The sequence below is a fragment of the Drosophila eugracilis genome, unplaced genomic scaffold, assembly GCF_018153835.1.
Source record: "Drosophila eugracilis isolate 14026-0451.02 unplaced genomic scaffold, ASM1815383v1 contig_722, whole genome shotgun sequence".
Lineage (NCBI taxonomy): Eukaryota > Metazoa > Arthropoda > Insecta > Diptera > Drosophilidae > Drosophila > Drosophila eugracilis.
The window spans coordinates 552,159-571,603 of NW_024573616.1; the positions used below are offsets into that span (position 1 = coordinate 552,159).

At 40.2% G+C, this 19,445-nt stretch overlaps 2 protein-coding genes and 1 long non-coding RNA gene across 3 annotated transcripts; 2 read left to right on the plus strand and 1 right to left on the minus strand.

Moving 5' to 3' along the window:
• Nucleotides 1-5,204: 5,204 nt before the first annotated feature.
• On the minus strand, nt 5,205-6,514 carry LOC108115121 (endoplasmic reticulum resident protein 44). The gene is made up of 2 exons (XM_017226373.2): nt 5,955-6,514; nt 5,205-5,874 (listed from the first exon to the last, which is right to left on the minus strand). Exons 1-2 carry the CDS (start codon nt 6,512-6,514, stop codon nt 5,205-5,207), a joined length of 1,230 nt encoding a protein of 409 aa, XP_017081862.1.
• Nucleotides 6,515-7,413: 899 nt separating this feature from the next.
• Nucleotides 7,414-7,661, plus strand: LOC108115122. The gene is made up of 3 exons (XR_001772781.1): nt 7,414-7,441; nt 7,495-7,521; nt 7,587-7,661. It is a non-coding gene; the product is annotated as an uncharacterized LOC108115122 (long non-coding RNA).
• Nucleotides 7,662-14,253: 6,592 nt separating this feature from the next.
• LOC108115123 lies at nt 14,254-14,609 on the plus strand. The gene is given in 3 exon segments (XM_017226374.1): nt 14,254-14,361; nt 14,363-14,521; nt 14,523-14,609. Coding segments are annotated over 3 exon segments (354 nt in total).
• The last annotated feature ends 4,836 nt before the right edge of the window (nt 14,610-19,445 follow it).

Consider the following 19,445-nt stretch of genomic DNA (forward strand, 5'->3'; position numbering starts at 1 on the left):
GACTGTCGCCGCCCTTGTTTGCACTGTCATCAATGCCATTTTGTATTTGCATACGACCATACGGCCATTCGACCAGCCATTTTGAATGATGGCACTGAGATAAAGCTAAGCTAGCGGACTTTTTAAATCATTTATCAAAAAGGCAAAATGGTGTTTTTACTCTCTCGGTCCCCAACACAAAAAAACGTTTTTTTTGACTTGGAAAGACATTTTATACACTAGTATTAACAAAAATATGCATACTATTGATCGGTTTAAAGAAAAATGTTTTCTATCTATCTTTATCTTTATCTATCACAAAAAAGATTGTTCATTAAAAAGAAAAATTAATTTATAAAGTTTTTGTGTCAATTGACTTAAATTTGAACCCAAAGCTAAGGCACGATAAATATGCCAAACCTATAAATATTACCTATGTTATTATGGTAAATAAATGGTATTGTAATCTGTGTGGGGACCGGGACATGAACTTTACAATAATGTTGACTATTCAAAGGAGTTATTATACCCGTTACTTGTAGATAAAAAGGGTATGTTAGAAGAAAGAGTTTTTTACCCTATAAAGTACATATATTATTGATCAGTATCAATAGCGAAGTCAATTCAACCATGTCCGTCCGTCTGTCTGTCTGTCCGTCTGTCTGTCTGCCATATGAACGCTAAGATCTCAGGAAATATAAGTGATACAGAGTTGAGATTAAGCAGGCAGATTCTTGCGGTCCATACGCAGCAGCATCCTGCCATTTTTTTATTTCAGCATCCAGCCACGCCCCACAATAACGCCCACAAGCCGTGGAAAAATGTGCCGTACATAATATTAAAGTGTATGTCGTCGTTTGACATTGTAAAATCTGAACAATATTTCGCTATTTATGAATAAATATAGGTTATAAGGCCTCACATGGAGAATGACCACTACCATAATAAATATTTTAAAATTGTGTAAAGCAGTAACGGGTATCTTATACTCGCGGGGCTCCTCTATAGCGTTTCTTCTTGTGTTGAAGTAAATTTAAACACAGAAATGTCTTTAAATGTATATGGATATATTCTATTAATATATATTTACAAATTCCATAACAGAAAGTCTCCGTACACATAAAGTATACATATTTCAGATCATTATTAACACCCTAGTCGATTTTTTCATGTCTGTCTAGCAGTATATGATATCAAACTTTCTCTATAACATACATATATAAAATTGGAACTAAGAATTAAAAATTGGCATTTTGTCATCAATATTGTTAAACATTTAGTAGCATAACTATTTAACTATAAGCTTTAAATATTAAAGTTAAAATTGTTTTAAAGGATTTCCGTTTATTATTAATTATGACTGATTAAATATGACTGAATAGAATGTAGACCAAAGATAAAATCAATTGGCCATAGAATTTTATCGGGGTTCTTATTTGTTCCATTATTTGTAAAAAATAGTAATTCAATTTAAAATATAGTTTGTTAAGGAATATCTTATAGCTTTTTTTAAATTAAAGATAAATATTTACCACTCTTTAATGAATTACAATAATTATTTGTAAACTTAAACTTATAAAATTTGAATTGAAATGTTTTTTAATTCTAAAATTCTTGACAATATTTCAACGACAGGACTATATCTTTCACTTAAGTTTTGATTGGCAATAACAAAAAAGAATATAGAGTTCTTATTCATTTAAATAAATTTATGCCAGGTACAAATTTTGGTTTATTTCCGATCTTTCTCGTCGACAAAGGGTTATAATTTTTGGTCAATTTTTTCGGGTTACACAGTTGCACGAAGTGGAAACAGCAGCAGCCGCAAAGCGGTACCGCAATGCAAAGTCCGCATCCAGTTGCATGATGGCGCACATTTATCGCCGTAAACCGCAGCGGGACAGATAACTGATGTGGCTGCAGATGTTGCAGATGCTGCAGTGCGGCGCCACCGACTCCAGAAGCCTCGGAGCGAGATGTCAAAATGCCAGCCAGAAAGCCAGCAGAAAGCAGAGCCGCCAGAAACAGGGGCCAGATAGCCGTCATGCTTGGTCATGGACGCCAAATGGTTGACAGACTCTTCAGACAGCTGCAATGGCGCAGGGGCAGGGTTTTGGTTTTGGTTTATGGGCCTTTGGCCAGAGTTTAGGGCTCCCGGCCAGGTTGCATTGAGGGTCCGTTCGGGGAGGCTCCGCCTGGTTTTCGACCGCTTTTTGTTGATTGGCCAGAACGGGTTGGCCGAATGCCGCAGAGCGAGACAACAGGGCGCATGAGCTATAGTCGCATGGAGAGCGAGTGAGTGGCCACCAACGGAATGGTGTCTCGAGTGAGATGGAGTCACTTGGGCAGTAAGTGCAAGTGAGACACAAAAGCCTTAAGAGCAGGCTTTAAGTTAGACTCTCTCTCTCTCTCTCGCTCGTCTCTTTTGGCCAACTTGGCTCTCTGGGCCAATTCTGCAACACGTGTTGGCGTGCTGGCCTGCGTGCAAAATAACCGAGTTTTTTAGCCGCTCATCCGACGCGTATTTTGTTAATTTAATTAAACAAAAACGTTTTGTTTGTGTTTTTTTTCCATTTGTTGTTGGCCAAATGGTTTTTGCCCTGTCGCCGAGCACAAAATGAAATTGGAATCGCAATCGCAATCGCGCTCGTGCACAACTTTGAATATGTTGAGCTCTCTCAAATGCTGGCTGCCGCCGATATTTCTGCTTTTGTTGTCGATTTTTCCCCGTCTGCTGCGACATTTGCACTTTTTGCGGCATCTTGTTTTCCCTCCGATTGCTGTACATGTTGTATCTGCCGTTTAATGACTTGCGCCGTTAAGTTTTAATTGAAATATCACACATTTGACCACTGCAAATTGCCATTGTAATTGCCAGCAGGTCTGTAGTTTATCGTTATTTTTTAAGGTTTTAAGAAGGTAGAATTAGTGGAAAATTCAACTTGACTTTTTGGGAAATTTCTGAGAAATATGTGTCAATTGATCTATATATTCTAATTCTTAAATATATGTTTTTGAACTTTCCTAATGTGTTAGCCAAAAGTATATTTGTGAATTTCAAAATTTAAAAGAATTTTGTCAAAATAAGTAGATTAAAATATTGATATCTGATATTGCTTTTGATAGATTGATATGAATAAAATTTAAGAAACTTTTAAGGTTGAGTTTTATTCAAAACGAATGTAAAAAAGTGCACTTTTAATGAAACATTTTTTTAATATTTAAATTTTTTAATGGAACGTTTTGGGAGTCTTGAAAGAGGAATTAGACAATTTTTTATGTATTTCTTTGAATATTTTTGGTTGGTTTCTTTTTGCTTTTAGTCATATTACCTTCCCCATAACGGTACATGAAATCTAACTAAAATCACCTTAAACTAAACTAGGTTAATTTCCAAAAAAAGATAGCACCCAAACGGAAGTTTTTCCAGCTTTAATCTAGAACTCGCATGCTTGTCGGCCAACACTGTAACTGAGAAAGTTTTAAAACTTCCGCACGTGACTTCCGCAGCTATTGTCGATCGGCCTGATGAGCCCAGTGGCAATTGAGGAGCTAGCTCTTGGCCAACTTGGCCAAGCCTGACAGCCTGAAGAGTTAACGATTGCAGCGGTAATTGGAGCCCAAGTCAGCCCGTCGAGGCGTAGGCGATTAAAAGGCGATTATTTCAATTGTGGCCCAAGAAATAATGATGCCAGTGGATGGATTGATGGCTGGCTGGATGGAAGATGCTGCCCAGTCAAGGCAGTAAGAAAAAGCAGTCACCTGTCAACGAATTCGGCTTAGCTGTTATGTTAATGCGCCAAAACCGTTGACATTTATTGGCAGTTATTTATGGCGGACACTTCGCGCGGACTCTTGGCGGGCGACCATTTTGGGACCTGGCCATTTTGGTGGCCACCACTGCCCGACTATGGAAAATTCTATAATTGTGCAGGTGACAACGCGAGTGGCACGCGCTCCTGACGCTGATTAGAGGCAGTTGCACCTGCAGCTGCACCGCAGTTGAAGTTGCAGATACCCCATCTCGCTACTTCACGCTCGTTCGTCCGCTGGCATATGACCATAAAGATATTATTAATTATGACAATATTGGAGTAAGAGTGTAAGTTTCAAGGCAAGATCTTAAAAAGGAGTGTAGAGACACTCCCTCGAGAATATTACATTGTCTTCAGGGCAGATCTTTGAATAAAGGTTGATCTAAAGTCGTTTACTGTGGTAAGCAAACTAAGAAAATGATTTTCTTTATCTTCTAAAATCATTTTTTAACTTTTTGCAATAATAATCTTCTTAGATATATGGGTTATAATCATAGTTATTTTGCATAAAAATAATGTAATTATGTGAAATTTGTTTTAATCAAGCTTCATAAAGGATACATTTCTTACAAGAGCATGAGTATAAACTCCCTGAGATAAGACATTTAAAAACAATTTTGTGTTGGACTTTAATTTTATGACAAATTAAACTCTTTATTAATAACCACAGATACCTCAGAGAACTTTCAATATTAGGTTGTTATAAAATTATATCAATTTCATCTGCATTTCTAAACTCTAAGCACACTGTACTGGTATTTTGCACCTGTGAGATTTGTTTGTGAGATGCTTCACTAATGAGTTTATTAGTATTTATATGGTCTTCTCTGGAGCAGTCGGCAAGGCGTATTCAAATGAAATCGGGTTGCCTGTTCTGGAGACAGAGACGATCTTCCAAGAAATATCGATATCGAGGCACGTGTCATCTCTTGGATTCTCTGATGCGATGTCCATATCCGATGGGTGTTCGATTTGTCACAGCATCCCAAATTGGGCATTCAATGCTGGACTAGTCGGTAATGGGCTTGTGAAAATATTTAACGTCATATCTAGGAAAGATTCTGACTTGAATGGGAAATTACCATTTTTATTATCTACAAATGAAAAAGCTATTTGTATTAGCCTAGAAAAGTATTCTAACTTTTAGGTAGCCAATTCATAAAGTTCATAGCTGGTGAGTTTTATTAGTATTAAACAAATTTAAGTTGAATATTAAGTTTAATTGATAAGAAAAGAATCTTTATACCCCACCTTACAGACCATGTACCTTGTAATTAGTATCATTGAATAAGCTAAATCGAATTCAAATTTAATTTTAATTTTTAAATCGTGACAGAATTAATAATTTATTAAAATCAAGTGAAAATGAAAGTTGAACATGTAAAAGTAAAGTATTATCATTAACTGCTCTTACAACTCATCTCTAGTACGGTTGACCAAGGTATAGCGGTGCTTGGAGGGCATAAGCTCCTTAAACTTCGACTCGCGGACGACCGGCGGGATTTCAGCTGGATCGATTGTGGACTCAGATTTTTCTTGAGCATCGAGTGCCAAGTGGAAATTATAATGGTGTGTGCCGCTGAAGAGATCATCGATGAACTTCTTAAGGACACCGGGACGGTGAATATCCTTGAATTCCGGAAACAGGTACATGTGGACAAAGGAATCGATGGCGATTAGTGGCAGATCATCCATGGACTTGCCCAAATGGAAGAGTGGGTGCTTGAAGAGTTCCCCGTCTGCAGTCAGGAAATTAACCCTCGTCTCATTTTCCAGTTGGGCATGAATCGCATTCTTGAACTCCTGTATGGGACTCAGATCTTTTTTGTTGTAGAACAGCAAAACGAAAGGCAGTCCCTCCTCGGATAGCTCCTCGGCATTGTTGAAGGTTACTTCTCGCACCATTGCCAGACAAACCTTATCGACCCAAGCGGTTAACTCCTTAAAGCTGGTCATGTTGCCCGAGTACTCCGCGTAGGGGTGCTTTTGGTTTCGAATGGAGGGATCTCCGCGAAAGATGAGGACATTCTTTCCGGGTGGACGAAGATTTTTAGTTAAGTCACCAAAACCCACAAGAAATCTTATACGGGATAGGTAAACATTAATCAATTAATACGTATATAATTTTTTAAAATGTTCATTAAAGTATCATAAACTCACCTACAATCATCTCGTAGAAGACTCGCTACCCTGCGATAGTTATCATATTCCACATGATCCTTGGATGCAAAATAACCAATAACCATGCCATCGCCCACTTCGGCATTTGTAAGCTCATCGATCCGGTGGAACTCTTTAATGGGATCCGAAAGCTCTTTCTCCACAAACTGCACGAAGGCCTCCACAGATCTCTGGCCGCGGTACTCCTGATTGCTAATCAATCCGTTTCTAATGATCTTCAGAGTGGGATACTTTAGTATATCAAACTGGTCGGACAATAGCTCTTCAACATCGCAATTCACTTTTCCCAGGATCACACGGCCAGGTTCAGGGAATTTCTGATGAACCTTCGCCGCCGCCTCCTCAAAAATGGGTTCCAAAATCTGGCTAAAACGGCACCAATCCGTATAAAAGCTGAGCAACAGCAACTCATTGGAATTCAGAATTTCTTGAAAGTTTTCTTTCGTCACTACCACTGCAGAATTTGCAGTTATAAGAGAAGGTATAGAAACTAGAATTGCCAGCAAAATGAGAATATCCAAACTGCCGGTTAGCTTCATCTTCAGGCGTATGATGACGTTGTTGGGTTACTTTTAAGGAACAAAACTGAATTCGATATGGGCAATTAATAAATAAAGGGCTTGCCTAATGGATTAGTTGCATTAACATTGAAATTTTCGAACTTTTCTGACTGTTTCTGGTTTTATTCTAATTTTCAGAATCATGAAAGTGGTGTGTTTGCTGGTCATCGGTCTTCTTGGTTTGAAAAACATTTTGCAATCCAGGACAAAGCTCGGAGATGAGTTGCCAATAATTGATTGAAAAGTTCCCCAAAACTTGAGATCTTTATTCAAGAAAAATGTATTATACTTTTAAATGTATATTCTTTGCTGCAATGTACTAATAAATTAACAAATGTCAGCCATTGGCTTTGGGTTTATCTATGAACTTTTTAAATAACATTCTAGTCCTAAAAAAAAGATGACAAAAACAAGCCTTTCTTTCAAACTTCTCTCCTAATTAAAGCTCTTAAGAAGTTTATTAATTCAGATCTGTAAGTAGGTTAATAAATATGAAAGATAGTAGAGGTCCCAACATCGCCAACTGAATGAGAATATGAAAATTACACAGCAACTGAAGGGAAACAAACCGTTCGAGTCGTAAAATTTGCATATTCGAATGCTGCTTAAAGATTAGTTTCGCTCTTGTAAACAGTTTACAAATTTTAAGATTTAATTTGTTTGTTCTTCATAATATAAGGTTAATAAGTGTTTTTTATTAAAAACTTTCAAATCTTAGTCAAGGTACTAAGTTGAAATCGAAGAACATGTATTTCCTCCAATTTATTATTCTCGGCTTGCTAAGCATCGCACATTCTCTTATGATACCCCCATTTTGTGAGTTTAACACAATATTTTAATTGCTTTGTCAACTTGTAATATAAAAATCAACTCCAGGCGACCTTCTTGTATTAGATGTTCCAGAAGGTAAGACCTTTCCTCTAAAAAAATCATTTATAATATATTTCCTTCTTTTTCAGAATGCTACGTGGCCACAGACTGTGAACGTAAGTATTTTTTCATACTATTTACTAATACTTAACTAAATCTTCTTTATCGATATAACTTCTAGTGTTTAGACAGTGCCTAGGTCCGGAATATTCCTTAAAACCACAGCTATTATAAATCGTAGAAAACTAAAATAAAATCCGTTGTCAGCAAAACATTCAGTTTAGATAAGATACTGGAAGACTTGGATGCTAATGATGCGTCATGGTCATGGGACGATGTCTGCAGCTTGAGAAGAATTTTCGGCAGACAATTTGGCAAGCTGTCAACGCCACTCACAGTTGAAGGGGGGCGTGGCAGCTTGAAGATACCAAAAGGGCGGAGGAGAATCGACAACTCGCAGCTAATGATTGTCTGCGAAAGGACATCAATCAATCCGAAGTTAAAGCAAAACCACCCTCAGGGGAGGAATCTCCCTTCGTTTATGTGGTTCTCACATTAAATAAATAAACAAACTTATAAACTCATTCAAATCATATTTAAAAATCATCGCTGAACAGCGGCACAGCAGCAACAGCTGTCCGTTCATGAATTATTAGTTCAAGCTTATCAAACGTGACCAAAATCGAAACGAAAAAGTTAATAATAAAAAAGAGGCAACAGCAGTGGGCCAGCTGTTGCTGCGCTGAAGGGCCAAGCAAGTGTGAAAAATCAGCAAAACGAAGGTCCAGGGAAATGTTGGGATATATCCCAACCCCAGAAGGAGAGTGGAAAGTCCTCACATGTGCTTTGCCATTATCTTTGGCCTGACCACAAGACGTGTCAACTTGCGGTTCCATCCAGAGCCCAAAATATTTCACATATAAATCAGGCTAAGAAAAACCCTCCAGACACGTGAGCTTCCAAACTTTCTTTATTCAGACTTTCCTGGCAAGCCGCTTATAAATTTTGGAGCAATATTTATTATTCGGTGCTTGCAGTGAACAAAAATAGTTTGAATATTTCTTAGTTTAGAGATAATTGCGATTATTTCATTAGAGAAAGATGAAAAGTCTCATTCCCTTTTTTATTGCTAATAAAATTGAAAATATTATTATAACATTTGAAAGTTTTAATTAAATATCATACCCTTTATCTTTAAAATAAATCTCCTTTCTGTGTATACAATCAGCTTATTGGCGGAACTTGTGGGTAGCTCGTTTGTCCTTAGTTGTGGTCAATATTGCAGGACTTGTCCCTGGCCAACAGACGTCTTAAAGGCGAGGTCTTAAAGGTTTTCACCAGTTCGGGGCACCGCCCAAGTTCCTGGCCCATGACTGCCACGGCAAGGTGACGTAATTATAGATGTACTGCTACGTCGCCTGCCTTCGAGCCAAAGTGCAATGGACGCGAGACAAAGCAACCCTCGAATGCACTGGATGGCCAGCAAGCAAATTCGCCACAGGAGTCGATGTAGCTGCGAAATGCTAAATGTTGAAAGCTAAATGGCAAATGGAAAATGGCAAGGAAAACAAAGTCAAGGTACGAGAGCCACAAAAGGGTTGACAAGGGCCAAAAAACTGAGCAGCCAAGTGGGCGTGGACAAACGCCGTGCGGTTGTCCTGTAATTGATAATGGGAAGGGTCCTTTGCAGTGCTGAAAACTCAAGACTATCGAAAAGCTTCAAAAATTTGGAATATAATGAAAACTTTAGCCATTTTATTCAGCTAAAAACAACAATATACATAAATAGCCAACTTGGCAGCTCTGCTGGAGTGTATCTAAGGGATACGCGTTCGAGTTGGCAAGAGTTGAGTTGTCGCAGTTCGGTATCTTGTAATCTGGCAGCTACAAGACGCTGCGACACATTAGCATAAAATCATGATTAAGATACGAAACTTCGCCCGGCAGTGCGTATCGTCCGTATCTATGCTTTAATGAGCATAAGTATCTTATGGGTAATTAACGCATACAAGACAAACGTAAATCAAGGTTATCTTCCATTCGAGGTTGAGATTTAAGAAACAGTAAATCCTTTTCTGAAAAATTGCAGTGTGGACATAAATCCGCTTAAAATGCAATTTGCAGAATGGTAGCATGGACATCCTTTTTATATTTCCCTTTTCTTCTGGGCTAGACATTTCCGTTTGTCGCAGTTTCTGGGTGGCTGCAGCTCAGTGGGAAAGTGTCATTAGCATTGATTAATTCGTCCAGCGATTTACATGGGAAAACAATCAATCAACACGTCCTGCTCGTCCTCCATTAGTCAATCTCGAGATTGAGATTGAGATGCACAGCGCGCCACTTGAACTCCAAGCGAGTGTCAACCGGGCAAAGCCATTCCAAGCTGTCCATCTCCCTCCTGGCTTCCCTGGATTCCATCTATCCATCTATCCACCCATTTCAGGGACATTAGCAATCACAATCGTCTGCCATGGGGCACATCATTAACGGCTTTCTGGGCCAGCTCATCATCAAGGCCGAAATGTTTATGGAACTGTTCTTGCCAGTTTGGGTTTTAATGAATTACCACGCGGATACCTCGTGTGAGACCTAAAGTTTCGACTCCGTTTCAATGGGCAAAAATTAAAGAAGTCTTTGTGGTTCAAATGGGCGAAGGCAGGGGCGTAGCTTGAGGGTATTTATCAGAACTGTATTTTATTTAAAAAAAATTGTTGTATTTAAAACAACAAATTTTGAAAAACTATTACACCGAGAACATTTTTGATGTTCCAAAAATGATTAAATAAAATTTAACTTCATTCTAGATAAGTTTAACCCTCCCACATTTTTTTTTTCCCATGCCGACCCCTTGGGATCTGTCTCCATGCTTCACCTAGATCATCGTGGGCATAATTAAGCCACATCAATGTCGTGTTAAGTAGCCGGCCGACTAATGATAGCAACATTTGCAACAAAAGCCAATTGCTGAGGGGAAGGAACTTGGGTGTAAGTGAGGGTTCTCAACTTGTGGCTAAACCCATACAGACAAAGCAGGCATTGGGACTTTAATTTTTATGCGTGAAAACACAGGCCAACAAAGACCCATAAAACCAAAAAAAAAAAAACAAACAAACAAGCAGCGACCACAGGCGGCACTTAAAATGCGAGACATTCATTTTTCTAGGACGGAAACAAGCAGAAGGACGTGGGGTGGTGGCAGGCGGAAGGACACGAGGAAATTCAATTAGCCTGAGAACTTTCGGGTTGGTTTCACCGTTTTGGGCAACGTTTGCTTAGGTAATGTTTCAATTAATTCGCTTCCCCGGACCTCAGATGTCTGGCCGGCCAGTCCGGTGGCTGGCTAATGATGCTGGGAGTCCTGGGTGGTCCTTACAGCGGCGATAACATTAGATGATCTTTAAGGATGATGCATGGGATTTCCATCTCCCTCAGAACAAATCAAATCAATTGCCCGCAATTAATAACACCAATTCGGGCCCATTGATCCAGACTGCGACAGCATTTCATTATTTGTTATATATTTCAAAGATATTTATTTGATAAACGCCGCCGACGTCGCCGTCAGACGCCAAAAATCTCATCGCTTTAAGTGGCTCATTTCGGTACGAGAGTCGTATGGGTATGGGTACGGATCCTTTGCAGCCATAACCGCAGGCTACAAACCAACACCAAGATGAGGGAAAAAAAGGCGAGCAGGGCTCCACGGCTACCGGGTAACATATCAAAACGCCGCAAATGGGCAGGAAAAAATAAAATCATATGAACACAAAGTGCCAAAAAAAGGCAAACATGCGACGTCGTCTAAAGGATTTGCCCCATGGCAGGCAACGGCAAAGACAAAGTAGCTGTGGACCCAACAAAAAGGCGAAAAAAAATACTGAAAAGACCCAAAAATGTGCTGAGCCAAGACCATGCTGTGGATATATTTGGGAATTTATGCCGCGATTTTGAAATGAAAAAAGTACGGGAAAAAAACGGAAAAATAAAAGTGAAATAAAGGCAAGGAGGAGTCGCATTCGCGGCGGCAGAAGTCAGAGGAGGATCGCGTATTCGGTAGCCCGCAAATGTCAACCAAATAAATTTGAAGACCGAATTTTGGTTTTGCATTGGCGAATAAGGGATACCCTATTCGGGATAGAGCCCTTATGTGGGGAGTATTTGTAAGTTATATTGAAAATATTTTTCATATTTTATTATTAACTAGAATATTCGGATAGTAAATACATTTTATTAAGAAGTTCATAATAAACCTACAATTTTGCATTAATTAATATTTTACAACTATAATCTCATTACAGCGTTAAAAATATTGATATTACATTTTTTAAATATTAAATTGTATGGTGCTTCCTATCTACCATTTGTATTTCACGACAATATCCCTTTAAAAGCCCAGAAGAAGGGCATCCCTCATTTCCAAAGATGCCTTCCCTGTAAGTGACTCACTTGTGGAAGCAACATAAAGCTGCAGTTGAAGCTCACACTAGGCAGCGTTAATCCAATATGTGATTACGGGTGTTCTGACTTTAAGCATCTGTTAAATTGGCTTAATCTCCGACTCCCTGTGTCTGTGTATGTGTGTTGGCCCAGCGTCTGAGTCGGCCCTTCTCGAAGTATTGGTATCTCCCGCTGCCACTTTGTAACTGTTGTCATTTTTATTGCCCTGGGAATGTTTTTTGTCCACTGGCTCAGCGCACACGCCCCGCAAAAAAAGTTATTTTTTCTGATTCCAGCTCCTTGCCTTTGCGACTGGGTGTCCTTTGTACTCTTGGCTAAACAAAAGTTTTCTCGATGATTTTATTGACCAATTTTTGGGTGCGTAAGTTCTCTGTATTTTTTTCCGTATTTTGTATTTCTTTTGGCAGCAAAGTTTTTTGCATGCCTTCATCGAAGGACAGACAATCTGGAATCGAGTTCGTTTATTTTGGATTTTCTTTTCTTGGAGTTTTTTTTATGTTTTTATTGCTTTATCTGCGGGGATTTAAAGTTTTATTGTGATTTAAACACTTGTTAATAGTGTGTGCATATGTCAATTCGCTGTCGCCTTGTTTGTATATGTTCGTGGGGGTCAGATTGTGTTTTTTCGAGACTACGAGATTAAGTTGTTATGGGATATTATGACGTTTCAGAGGAATGGGGAAGTAAAGCGGGCGTAGGCGAACATTTATATGAAGGTTTCATCTTGATCTTTTGTAAAGACATTTGCCAAAAAAATATTGTAATATTGGTAATGTTTTTCCCTTACATAAAATTTATTATTAAAACTCCTTAAATAATATTTTAGATAACATTCTTCAAATTCTGAAATATAAATAACCTTTTATTATATAACATCTGAAAGGGGACATAAATATTAGAAGTTATTTTTTATTTCATTATTTTTCCTTTTAATAACTTCAATAAAACTTACCACCCAAAGTAGGAATAGATATACTGAAATTAACTGTATCTCTTAATTAAAATCGCCTTTCATCCAACTTGGCTTCCAATGTTGTGTATCTAACTCAGAATTTACATTCGCGTAATTCATGTCACCACCAGCGCCGCAGAGCTCGCATCTGCAATCCATCGTTCCATTGATAAATTGTCCCAGTCCGAGGAGATCTGGGCCAGTTTTGTGGACAGGTTCAAACGTCTGAGCCTGCCTGGCGGAGGCAATCACTTCGCTTCAATCTGCGGGTGAAGAGCTTCTGGCCAACTCCGCGGCCACATCTGCTCCAGTCAACTTCAGCCGGACGAACGATTGTAATCAAAATACAACAAATTAAGGGGAGAGGAGCGAGGAGAGAGAGTGCGTGAGAGCGGGCCGGGTACCTTTTTTAAAATATTTATTTATGCAATTATTTTGCAAGTAGCTCAAAATAAATAAATGAAATGAAATAAAATAGCAGACCGGGCCAACAGCGTACCTGGCGGGACGGGTTCCAAGTGCCCGGGCACGACTTCAATTGACGAGGCAGTAAATTAAAATTTAAATTTATGCCATTTGCTATGCCAGAAAGGCTCGGCTCTGAGGCCAAGTTGGTGTCCCGAAAACGGAGAGACAGGGCACAATTAGGTGCAGCTAAAGGTGCTCCCCAGCCGACTTTCCAGGTGGTGGTGGTGGTGGTGGTGAGTAGAGCTGGTCAAATGGCCAGTGTCCACGGCAAGAGGAAGGGGCACTTTGGTATTGGCCATGTCATCACTTCTATTGTCATCATCTCGCGTCATCTTTCTGTCAAAAATGTATTTATTTATTTGTGCATTGCAAATGCAGTGCCCTCAGACCTGAGTGAAACGTCATCGCGGTCACTTCCAGCGATCACCTGCCAACAGGTGTTGGCTGGGCCCTCGCGGATGCTTTTTGACCCAATTAGTTGTAGTTGTTGTGGCCTGGTTACAATGTAAGCGCAGAGTTTATGGCTCGTAAATGTCGTGGCCGGCCAGTTTTCATCATGTTGTATTTAAAAGCGGGCATACGTAATGTATTGGGTTACATAATTAACATATTTTTGGGACGCTGGAAATCTAACACAGTGCATGAACTTGGCTGTAGTTTTGGTCAACGTTTTTCGTTCACAAACCTTATGATTTCTCACTGTGTAATATCCGCTAAGTGTGTGAATCTGCAACTCGTTTCACACAATTATGACCGCAAATTACTGGCCGATCTGCCTGCACAATTTGAGATATAGCCTTTCTGGACTCATTAGTCCAATCATAACTGTGAAGTTGTTAAACCGCCAAAAACAGGAAAACCAACGAAAACCACCCAGATCCATTTGCTACACAAAGACATCTTCGACCGCCGAAAGGGGGCCATAAATGGCAATCAACAGGCAATCAATGGGTTAAACCCTTTTTGCTTTATGATCCGAAAACAATTTAAGCTTTTATTTGTTTTTGATGCCACCACAACAAGTAATCAGGAGCCGCCAACTTGTCTTCCAAATGGTAGCAAATCAAATTGGCCAACAAAGAACAGAGCAGAGCAGAAAAGACCACATCTCCTCCACTTCGCTCCTCGTGGAGCGAGCTGGGTGCAATGAGCATACATCATGGCCAGAAGTTGCATTCGGACACTGCCCGAGTACGAGTCCAATTGATGGATCACCGAAAACCGACTGCCAGACTGCTGCAATGGTTGCTCTTGCTGCAGCAGTTGCTGTTGCTGCTGCGGCTGCTGCTGCTGCAGTTGCAGTGGGACCAACGCCAAATGAGTTGAGAAGCAGTTGCGTAAAACGAAACCAGCGATAATGATCATGCCAAGCGCAGAACGCGTTAAAGATTTCAACGTCGTCATCAGCAGAAAACAGAAGCGGGCAGCTACGGTGGGTACTGGCTTCAACAGAAATTTCCTAATGTTAGAGAAATATTTTTAAAAAATGGTAGCTGTTATTAATTTATTAAGTTTCTTTGTCGAAAAAGCAAGAAAAGGTCCATTGTCTTTGAATAACAAATGAAAATTATATGTCCTTGTCCTTGTCCTTTTCTTTGCATTTGTATTTGTCTATTTATTTTACCAACTCTATTTATTTTATTTAAAGTTATCTTTAAAATTGTTTTTGAAATATTTTAGCATTTCATTTTGGAACTCAATTTTAAAAACAACCGATTTGTTATCCCATATATCCAACATCCACTGTAGCTAACATCTGCAGTCTTCCTCAGCTTCTGACCCATCGACGACCGGACGTAGTCGCTGGCCAAGTGCGATTGCAAATGCACGGAATTCTCATTGAGCCCCCATCCATGGGCAGGCCTCCCCCCAGTTAGCTGGCCCCTCTTCCTCAATTGGCCTGGCCATTAACGCGGCTTGCTAGCACTTGGCATCGGCGATCGGCTACCGTTGCTACCGGTTACTTCTTGGCCATCTTCATCTCTATCGGTCGGTTCTTCCTCTGACTACCCCTTCCATCGCTTCCTCCGCTGATGAGTTTAGTGCCGCTGACTCGTCAATGATTTGTACTTTTTACCCGGTGCACGGTGCCCGCCGCCTGACGAAAATCATAATAATCATAATAAAATGCAGCTATATCCATTTTAACACCAAAAATACGAGTATGTCTGGCTCCTGCCGCTGAGCCGTGTCTGTGGGAGATTGGCGGGCGGCAGGAAGGAGCAGAGAACCATTGAAGTATTGCCGTTGTCATGTCAATTTCGGACCTGCGGTCCTAGCCAGAAAGGCCTGTCGCATTAAAGTCGGTGATTTGTGTTAGGCATCGACGGTAGCCACTTCTGGGTGGTTCTGGTAATTAAGTGTGCTTAACGTGCTGAAATTGTATGGTCAACGTCGGTGTAAATGCTAATGGAGAGCTTCCTATTCGGTGTGAGTTGTAAGCTCAGTGTAAAGTTTAATTTTTGGTTCCAAATAAGTTTCCTTATTTGCATATCCTTACCTTTGCTTATGATAAAAATCAATCAAATCAAAACAATTTTTATATTATTAATATTTTAAAAAATATATTAGCTTAGCTTGCCAAGCAAGTTAAATAAACCAACAAACAAACACTTGTTTTACCGCAAAACAAAAATAAAGTTACAACAATGACAATCGATACGGCAGAAACGGTTGAGTATCTGCATCTGCATCTGAACTTGTATCTGTATCTGCATCTGCATATTGATCTTGCAACGTTTTGCTGGTCCATTGCAGCGATTGATGTTGTCAATCAGAGCAGATTTAAACGAAGGTTAAGAGTTGCATACGTTTAATCGGCCGGCAGACCGGGCCTACCAGTGAAATCCGAACTGGAACTGGGAACGAGAGAGGCCCAGACCACAAGCAAATCATTGAAGCGCGTAAAACGCGGCAAGTCCAGGATGCTGCAACAAACGAACGTACCCCAATCCGAGTCATCGGTAATGATGCAAGTTGCTGCGCCAGATGCCATGTGATAGAGATGCGGCGCCGCTGATTGCGATCGCCGAGCGTTTACTGTTGGCTGTTTGCATTTGTGTTGCAAATTTACAGCTCCATCAGCAGGTTGCGGCTGCATCATTAGCCCCACCGAACCAAGGTCACGGCGGATCGATGAGGCAATCAGTTCGCGGGACCAACGGCAAATGGCAACAAATTAGCCAAAGTGATGATGCGTTAAGTGGCAAAATGGCGCAACCGCCAATGAGGAAATTAGTTTTGGCGGTTTACGGAGCAGACAGCCCATAGGGTTCCAAGGGCTCTGAGACTCGTCACATTGCTATGACAGCTGCCCACACTCTGGCACTTTGTCTTTGGCCAATTAAAATCAAATTTCAAATTTCGGAAATGTTCAAAATTTTGTGCAACTGATGACAGTTTAATTGCCATCCTGACAGCTGCTTTCACTTAGGCACGAGTATCATCATCCCAGATCTGGAGCGAGTTGATATGGGGATGAGCGGCGATAGATGTCCCCGTCGATAAGGTGGCACTCTGCAAATTCTGACATTAATTACTCATCAAATTGAGGCAACTTTAAAAGTGCTGCCATTTTTTCGAAAGTCATTCCCATTTGGGTTATAAAAGGGTTGTCGTTAAAGGCTCTCCAATTATGTTTAATGGATAAAGTGAGCACATAAGTGAGAGTATTTATGATAAGTAATAAAGTTTCCTGTAATTATAAAGGCTCATCTGCTGTTTGAAAATAAAATTGATGAAATTTAAGAATGATTTCAATGTGCAAAAACTAATCATAAACCAACATAGGCATTCAAAACTATCCTATTTTAAACAGACTAGCAAGAAACCAGCATAATGACCATAAACTTGTATCAAACTACCCGGTCAACGATTAGCCTTGAGAACGTCTTCGCGATTTCATGTCCAGTCTCGCCAATTTATATGTGGCATATGCAAATGGGCCAGACAGATAAACACACACATTTCCAGCTACCAGCGAGCAGACTCAGTGAACTTGGCCCAAAACGCATTACCGTTAGAAGCGCCAAATTGCCACGAAAGCGAAAAAAAGGAGATCAATTTGCATGTGAGGCCGCCGCGGGCAAAAGCCAGAAGCCAGTAGCTCCTATAACTTCAAATTACAAATCATAATGCGGCAGCGAAAGGGGAATTAGAATATCAAAATTTTTTGTCTGGCGATCGTCGGCTACTGCAATTTCGTTGCCGATAATCGAAATTGGCTTTAATCACGAAGGGCCCCGAAATTGCCGCCGATCGTCGCGACTTCGGGAAACTAACTGTTCATCTTCGATTTTGCATAATCGCTGCGAGTTGTGCTTGCAGATTCTCATGCAGATTCAAGCGATGGCATTAAATGGCAATTAACCTTAATTGATTCCACGATTATCGCCAAAAACACAGACTTCTCCCCTCCTCACGGAAATTTCACTTTCAGACTGTTTGTGCAATTGTACGACTTCCGAATTGGATTACAGCCAGCGCATAGAACTTGTGGCCCGGTTGTCTATCATTAGCATCAAAAAGCTATCATCATCATTACCCAAGCACGAGCTCACACTTTGCACGCGATGAGGCTGCCGGTGGTTATTCGTTGGTGTTGCTCCGGTGCTGTAGGTGTTGCTGCGGTGCTGTAAGTGTTGCTGCCGTGCTGTGCTCTGGCTGCTGCTGTTAGATACACACGCAGGCAATAATCATAGGCCAATCACAGAGGTACGAAGGTGTTGCTTTGCAAAGTGCGGCATAATCAGTGAGCAGCATGCAACAACTATTTAGATTTCTTGGGGGAGAGGTGAATATTTCTATCATCTTACACTCAATGTAATTTCTTGTAATTGATGGGCTGATGAAACCATTAAGAGTACGCAGAAACTATACTTTAAACTTGGTAGCAAAGCTTGCCTTGAAATAAAAATAAATATTATTTTTTATAAATATCTAGTTTATATAATTTGATCTTTAAAAATAAATTTTAATATTATACTTTGAGTAAGGCCAAAAAGTAGATTAAAAACAGTTTAGTTAAGGGAACTCATTCCCACTCGATAGCAATAACCATAAAGGGACTAAAGGGACTGTATTCACATTAAGCTGAAGAAAAATAGAAGTTCCATCTAAGTACATTACAGGTATTTAATCCCCTTTCCGATTGAAGGCTTTCAGCCGGCTGACATAAGTTGACAAACTTTGCCAGCCAGGGCAACTTGGAATCGCTCAATCGAGCGACAACAATGTTGGGCTCTAAATAGATATATCAGTAGCTTTAAATATAAATCAATAAGCGGGCAAATGGCAAACGCTGCATGTAAGCACTAAATCAAAGTGTCAATACGGGTAACTGATACACTGGAGCGGAGTGGAGTCGAGTTCAGCAGCGGAAATTGAATTATGCCCCGTTGGACTGCCAGACTTCAGGCTGGCCATGCATGAATGAGCGTTTGACTGAATGGTTACTGCTTTTGCTGTTGGTGCTGCTGCTGAAAATGTTGCTGCTGAAACCGCTGGCGACTTGAGTGACAGACGGCGGACAAGTAGTGCTCGAATCGGGTGCAACCACTTTCGTTGGCCAACGGACATCGGCGACTGTGTGAATCTGTGGCATGAACTGGAGTCGGGCAAATCTAATGTCCACGTCTGAGCGATTTCCTTTGCAAACCCGTTTCAGCGGGCATTAGAAACGATACGCATATGCGATACTATAGTTTATGGTCTACAATTAAAATTGTGCGACTTGAGTGCACAGTCAGAGACTGAGACTGAGAAGGGGTAGGTTTCATTTTCATGGAAAAAGTTAAGCAAGTTAAGTTTTTTAGCCGAGGAAAATGAATATAATTTTTCTATGATTTGGCCAAAATAAACCCCCTTCTGACTAAGCCTCTGCGCCTTAGTGCACGACAAACGCATTAAACGAAAATTAGTTGCAATAACATGAAAATTCATAGCTTAATATAAGGCAAACACACACGGCAACGAGCAGCAGTTGCTGGCTGACAAAAAACTTTTACTTATACATTCGCCGATTGTGGCAGATTGACATGGGAAAATGCTTATAAAAGGACTGTGCGAAGTGTTGAGTTATGATCTGGCTTTTTGTGCAGTTCGGAACAATAAATAAGCTGATTGATTGTCCAAGCAATTTAATTGAGATGATACGTGGGCCCG